The sequence below is a fragment of the Seriola aureovittata genome, chromosome 15 (genome assembly GCF_021018895.1).
Source record: "Seriola aureovittata isolate HTS-2021-v1 ecotype China chromosome 15, ASM2101889v1, whole genome shotgun sequence".
Lineage (NCBI taxonomy): Eukaryota > Metazoa > Chordata > Actinopteri > Carangiformes > Carangidae > Seriola > Seriola aureovittata.
The window spans coordinates 765,001-772,500 of record NC_079378.1 but is presented as its reverse complement, the minus strand read 5'-3'; the positions used below and the strand labels follow the sequence as shown (position 1 = coordinate 772,500).

Genomic DNA, 7,500 nt, shown 5'->3' with positions numbered 1-7,500 from the left:
GTTGGGACATTGTCTGTTGTTGTTTTCCACCATGACTCACTATGTTGGACAAAGGCAGCGTCTCTGAGGTGGGACTCTCGTCACAGAGTCAGATCGCAGCAGTAGAGGCATTAGAGACTGACTGCAGGTAACGGTGACTGAATTACGTTACGTTAACAGAAGTGAACTGAAGCTGCGGCTGAATCAGTGTTTTAAAATAAGTTACAGTTAAAGCAATTAAGCATGAAACACCAGCCGTTTGCTCCGTTAAAAAATTTGGCATCCTGCTGTTGTCACATTACCAATTCATGGTGCAGGAAGTTGAGGGTTAACTTTGAATTTTAATGAACAGCTTTGATGTTCCTTCAGAGCCCAGGAGGCTTCCTGGCTGGAAAAGAAATCACAAATACATTTTTCATGACGTTACATGCTGGAAAATGAGCCGGAGCTGAGCCACCGTCCCACTGTCTCTACAGCTGAGTAAAGACTCACTTCAGACCTACTCTGTTTACAGCTGTTACTCCTGTTCTCAGGTTTATTCATCACTGCTGCATTCACACATGTGCACATCTGTATGAAGGACTTGAACTAAAGGTGTTTAAACAGTACAGACTGTAAACGCAGCACCAGCAGCCGGTAGATAAGGTGCCCAGAGGGTCGACACGATGCAAAAGCACCAACACTAATGCAAACTTAGCCACAATGAAATGAGCAGCAGTCCGTCTATACTACCGCTATAACTGTAAATATGAAAATGAAAAAAGTGCGACAAAAGTAAATAAATATGAAAACGTAAATATGTTGAAAAACATTGCTCATTTTTTGTGACAATCACACAGCAATGTCAACAGTTACCTAGCAACAACATTTTACTTGTCAATCTGCTTCAGAAACTTAAGTAAGTGAAATGTTGTGGCTTTTGTATTTGTGTTGTTTTGTGTTGTTGCTTTTGTATTTATGTTGTGGCTTTTGTATTTGTGTTGTTGCCTTTGTATTTATGTTGTTGCCTTTGTATATGTGTTGTTGCCTTTGTATTTATGTTGTTGCCTTTGTATTTATGTTGTTGCCTTTGTATATGTGTTGTTGCCTTTGTATATGTGTTGTTTTGTGTTGTTGCCTTTGTATTTGTGTTGTTGATTTTGTATTTGTGTTGTTGCCTTTGTATTTGTGTTGTTGATTTTGTATTTATGTTGTTGCCTTTGTATATGTGTTGTTTTGTGTTGTTGCCTTTGTATTTGTGTTGTTGATTTTGTATTTGTGTTGTTGCCTTTGTATTTGTGTTGTTGCCTTTGTATATGTGTTGTTTTGTGTTGTTGCCTTTGTATTTGTGTTGTTGATTTTGTATTTGTGTTGTTGCTTTTGTATTTGTGCTGTTGCCTTTGTATTTGTGTTGTTGCCTTTGTATTTGTGTTGTTGCCTTTGTATATGTGTTGTTGCCTTTGTATATGTGTTGTTGATTTTGTATTTGTGTTGTTGATTTTGTATTTATGTTGTTGCCTTTGTATTTGTGTTGTTGCCTTTGTATATGTGTTGTTTTGTGTTGTTGCCTTTGTATTTGTGTTGTTGATTTTGTATTTGTGTTGTTGCCTTTGTATTTGTGTTGTTGCCTTTGTAAATGTGTTGTTTTGTGTTGTTGCCTTTGTATTTGTGTTGTTGATTTTGTATTTGTGTTGTTGCCTTTGTATTTGTGTTGTTGCTTTTGTATTTGTGCTGTTGCTTTTGTATTTGTGCTGTTGCCTTTGTATTTGTGTTGTTGCCTTTGTATTTGTGTTGTTGATTTTGTATTTGTGTTGTTGCTTTTGTATTTGTGCTGTTGCCTTTGTATTTGTGTTGTTGCCTTTGTATGTGTTGTTTTGTGTTGCCTTTGCATATGTGTTGTTTTATGTTGTTGCCTTTGTATTTATATTGTTGCTTTTGTGTTTGTGTTTTTTGTGTTGTTGCTTTTGTATTTGTGTTTTTTTGTGTTGTTGCCTTTGTATTTGTGTTGTTGCTTTTGTATCTGTGCTGTTGCCTTTGTATTTATGTTGTTGCCTTTGTATATGTGTTGTTGCCTTTGTATTTATGTTGTTGCCTTTGTATTTATGTTGTTGCCTTTGTATATGTGTTGTTGCTTTTGTATTTGTGCTGTTGCCTTTGTATTTGTGTTGTTGCCTTTGTATTTGTGTTGTTGATTTTGTATTTGTGCTGTTGCTTTTGTATTTGTGCTGTTGCCTTTGTATTTGTGTTGTTGCCTTTGTATTTGTGTTGTTGATTTTGTATTTGTGTTGTTGCTTTTGTATTTGTGTTGTTGATTTTGTATTTGTGTTGTTTTATGTTGTTGCTTTTGTATTTAGCTCGGAGAATCTTACAAAGCTCCAGGAGCAAAAAGTTTTATTGTTTTTGTTGTAAGTCTAAACTTTAATCATGAACGTCAACTACAACAAGCAAACACGTGGTGAAACAGGTTCAGTTCAGAAGAGTCTCGGTCCTCAAACTGAAACTGTCATGATGTGGCCCGGAGGAGATTTTGACATCAGTGTATCATGGTAACGTGATTGTGTGTGTGTGTGTGTGTGTGTGTGTGTGTGTGTGTGTGTGTGTGTGTGTGTGTGTGTGTGTGTGTGTGTGTGTGTGTTTGTGTGTGTGTGTGTGTGTGTTGGAGGTGATGTTATCTCCTCTGACATGCAGATGTCAGAGGAGATAACAAGCCAGGAGAGTCAGGAAACGGGTTTTATTTTTTTTTTTGACCTCAAACAATCAGCTTGATTGATTCAGACAATGACACAGAAACCTTCGTAATTTCATGCACTCGTTAATTAATTCTCGACCTCGTCGTCACGACTGAATCTGACGAGAAGATTCATGATTCTCCTGTTCAATCAAATGTGATGAATTTATTACAGTGATGCGCTGGAAGGTCGAGCTCCACTCTCTCTCTCTCCCTTTTCTTTTACAGGTTTTTATGTAACATCCCTCACTTTTTGTCCCTCACTCACTCACACACACACACACCACACACACACACCACACACACACACAACACACACACACACACACACAGTTACACGAGGTCGTTGACCCCTCTGTGTGGCTGCTGGCCCTCTGGCTGTTCCACTTTTATCTCTTTTCAGTGAAAATGTCACTTTGCTGAAATTAATTTGGACTCATGAAGGGACAGTAGAGGAGGAGGACAAGTAAGAGTTCTGGAGGCATGATGGGATGGGAGGGGGAGGGGGTGGGGGGGTGAGTTTAAATTCAACTTTATTGTCGTTGTGCAGTTAGCATTAACGCAGCATCATGTAGGCTGCAGGTTATTCTGTATTTTAAGTGTGTGAACTGGTGCAACATATGAAATATATATAAATGTTGGAATATGAGGAACAGGAAGTGCAGTATGTTCAGTAGTTGTTTGTTTATTATATACATCTTTATTCTGAACATCCTGATATTAAAAACGTTCCCTCACATTTTCCTCCAGTGGAAATGTTTTTCTTCTTCTTGTGAGGAAAGTTTCTCTGAGCTTTGGTCCTACAACAAAGAGGCCACGCCCTCAACCCTCCATAACTGTAGTCCTTAATAAAATGTAAACAGGTGAGTTATATAAACAGGTGAGTTATATAAACAGGTGTCATGAAGGAGGAAATTAGCTCTAGAGACCAAAACAGTTTTTGTACCAGGCTGTAAACATGTTTATTTCTGCTGTAAAGTTGGACATTTTAACATGGGAGTCTATGGGGACTGACTCAGTGTTGGAGCCAGACTCTAGTGGTCGTTAGAGGAACTGCAGCTGCTGGTTCTTCATGTTGGCGATGTTCAAGTACGACTCAGCAGTTTCCGAGTTTGACTCAACGATGTTCAAGTCTGAGTTTGAAAACTCATGTTATTATTATTCAAATCTAAGAGTGACTCATCAATATTCAGGTCCAGGTCAAATCATGACTCATCAACATCTAAGTCTGAGTCAAAACCATGACACCTGAGCAGTGATGTGATTGGCTGTTGACACATTCCCCAGAAGTTTAATCCAGGTCTACATCTTCTTTTTAGACACCTGGCGAAACCATGGCAACCGTGGTGAGCGGTGTTCGTCGACTCGCCTCAGGGCGAAGGAAATTAATGGTCTTCTGGCTGGTTGGCGCAGATGATTACTGTGTGTGTGTGTGGTGTGTGTGTGTGTGTGTGTGTGTGGTGTGTGTGTGTGTGTTTGTGTGTGTGTGTTGTGTGTGTGTGTGTGTGTGTGTGTGTGTGTGTGTGTGTGTGTGTGTGGTGTGTGTGTGTGTGTTGGAGGTGATGTTATCTCCTCTGACATGCAGATGTCAGAGGAGATAACGAGCCAGGAGAGTCAGGAAACGGGTTTTATTTTAAACCGAAGCTCAGGAGGTTTTTATCTCACACACACACACACACACACACACACATATTCAGTAGCTTCATTAAAAATCATCAGTCTTCTTAAAACTTCCTGTTCCACGATGTTTTCTCTATTGTATTTGTTTATTTTCCAGTTTTTTAATAGTGATTTCGGACTTTTATTCTTTTTTCTTCTTCTTCTTACACACACACACACACACACACACACACACACACACACACACACACACACACACACGCCCCCCCACAGAGTGACCTTCTCCCTCTCAGCAGGTCTCGTGTCTCCTCCTTCCTCTCGATGACCTTTGTGTTGGACTGAATTCTCCCTCAGGGTCAGAACCAGCAATAAATTAAAAGTAATTATTCATTAGACTTCCTTCACTCACCTGCTGAAACACTCAGTAGTGGAAGGAGTTACGTGGTGATGGGCTGAAATACATAAATAAATAAAATAATAAATATAAATACAAAATGGATAAATGTTTGTAGATAAATTTTTTTTAAAAAGGGGGAGTTTCCTTTCGTCATTAGAGATAACGGCTCATTTATTTAAAAATCTTTTTGACAATAAGGTTTTGACCTGAATAAACCGTCAGGTTTTAATGAATTAATTAGTGTTAAAAACTCATTCACAGACTGACCTCAAACAATCAGCTTGATTGATTCAGACAATGACACAGAAACCTTCGTAATTTCATGCACTCGTTAATTAATTCTCGACCTCGTCGTCACGACTGAATCTGACGAGAAGATTCATGATTCTCCTGTTCAATCAAATGTGATGAATTTATTACAGTGATGCGCTGGAAGGTCGAGCTCCACTCTCTCTCTCTCCCTTTTCTTTTACAGGTTTTTATGTAACATCCCTCACTTTTTGTCCCTCACTCACTCACACACACACACACACACACACACACACACACACACACACACACACACACACACACACAGTTACACGAGGTCGTTGACCCCTCTGTGTGGCTGCTGGCCCTCTGGCTGTTCCACTTTTATCTCTTTTCAGTGAAAATGTCACTTTGCTGAAATTAATTTGGACTCATGAAGGGACAGTAGAGGAGGAGGACAAGTAAGAGTTCTGGAGGCATGATGGGATGGGAGGGGGAGGGGGTGGGGGGGTGAGTTTAAATTCAACTTTATTGTCGTTGTGCAGTTAGCATTAACGCAGCATCATGTAGGCTGCAGGTTATTCTGTATTTTAAGTGTGTGAACTGGTGCAACATATGAAATATATATAAATGTTGGAATATGAGGAACAGGAAGTGCAGTATGTTCAGTAGTTGTTTGTTTATTATATACATCTTTATTCTGAACATCCTGATATTAAAAACGTTCCCTCACATTTTCCTCCAGTGGAAATGTTTTTCTTCTTCTTGTGAGGAAAGTTTCTCTGCTTTGGTCCTACAACAAAGAGACCACGCCCTCAACCCTCCATAACTGTAGTCCTTAATAAAATGTAAACAGGTGAGTTATATAAACAGGTGAGTTATATAAACAGGTGTCATGAAGGAGGAAATCAGCTCTAGAGACCAAAACAGTTTTTGTACCAGGCTGTAAACATGTTGATTTCTGCTGTAAAGTTGGACATTTTAACATGGGAGTCTATGGGGACTGACTCAGTGTTGGAGCCAGACTCTAGTGGTCGTTAGAGGAACTGCAGCTGCTGGTTCTTTGTGTTGGCGATGTTCAAGTACGACTCAGCAGTTTCCGAGTTTGACTCAACGATGTTCAAGTCTGAGTTTGAAAACTCATGTTATTATTATTCAAATCTAAGAGTGACTCATCAATATTCAGGTCCAGGTCAAATCATGACTCATCAACATCTAAGTCTGAGTCAAAACCATGACACCTGAGCAGTGATGTGATTGGCTGTTGACACATTCCCCAGAAGTTTAATCCAGGTCTACATCTTCTTTTTAGACACCTGGCGAAACCATGGCAACCGTGGTGAGCGGTGTTCGTCGACTCGCCTCAGGGCGAAGGAAATTAATGGTCTTCTGGCTGGTTGGCGCAGATGATTACTGTGTGTGTGTGTGTGTGTGTGTGTGTGTGTGTGTGTGTGTGTGTGTGTGTGTGTGTGTGTGTGTGTGTGACAGATTGTAGCTCTATCTTTAGAGACGGACTCATCACTCCTCTGCGACAAAATATGATGATGTGTGACGCTCAGTTAAATCAGGACATACACACACACACACACACACACACACAGGGCAGCAGGTGTGTTTTATTGTGTAGTGTGATAAAGCTGATACTGATACTCTGGTTTTACCTCTGAGGTAATGTCTCGACGCTCCAGGATCAGCACTTAAATAATCAATACTTTCCCTTTAGTGATTTGATTTATGAGCAGTGAGGACATTAAAAAGAACAAGCAGCACAAACACATGGAGCATCAGCAGCTTGAGCTGGTGGAGACCAAACACACTGACACCACGACATGTTTGTTACAAGTTCAACACATCAACTCAGAGGCGATGGTGTCAGTGTCGTCTTCATTAATGGGTTAATAAACAAAAACATTAAAGCTCGTTTCTTCTTCTTCTGTCTTTTATCTGAAGTGTTGATCCATCAGAAGATATAAAAACCATCTCAGTGTAGTTTTACATCTCCTCTCTCAGGCTTCTCTCTGCAGCTCTAGTAACAACAGGTCGGTGAGCCAATCAGAAGAGAGGAGGCTCTGAGCCTCTCTTCTGATTGGCTGACTGTTTTCTGACTGATCCAATAAAAATATAGCAGATTTCAGGTAAAAACACTCAGAGAAATCAAATCCTGCAAGGTTTGGATGGTGGGTCCAGGTGGGCGGGGCTTGGTGACTGCTTTGTTGTGACATCACAAAGTTCCAGAAGTCCTGACGGCTGGTTTTAAGGCTCAGTTTCTGAATACAGGCTGTGTGCATTTCTCTGTGGACTGAGGCTTTGATACTTTCACAGTATTAATATAGAAGCTAGAGCTGATCTATAATCACACTACACATGGACACAGACCTTTACACTGGAGCAGCTTTAAAGTGTAAAGTACAACACAGTGGAAGGAGGTCGGGGGTCAGAGGTCAGACCTCAGTAGGTCAGTCTGTGTATAAATAAAGTGTTTCAGCTGGTTTGTGAAGAATGAATTTTGATGATTGTTTGTCCTTGTTTCAGCAAACAGGAGCTCCTG

General features: G+C 40.1%; 1 protein-coding gene across 5 annotated transcripts in view; it reads left to right on the top strand.

Moving 5' to 3' along the window:
• Positions 1 to 7,500, top strand: part of LOC130182457 (rap1 GTPase-activating protein 2-like) — a 33,390-nt gene that overhangs the window by 13,306 nt on the left and 12,584 nt on the right. For all 5 annotated transcript variants that reach the window (XM_056397423.1, XM_056397419.1, XM_056397422.1 and 2 more), the window contains one exon: positions 7,485 to 7,500. This exon is cut by the window's right edge and continues 71 nt beyond it. Coding sequence is in view for 4 of the 5 variants with exons in the window: in XM_056397419.1 (XP_056253394.1) it covers positions 7,485 to 7,500 (16 nt within the window). In the remaining variant the exon portion in view is untranslated. The remainder of the gene's footprint in view (positions 1 to 7,484) is intronic.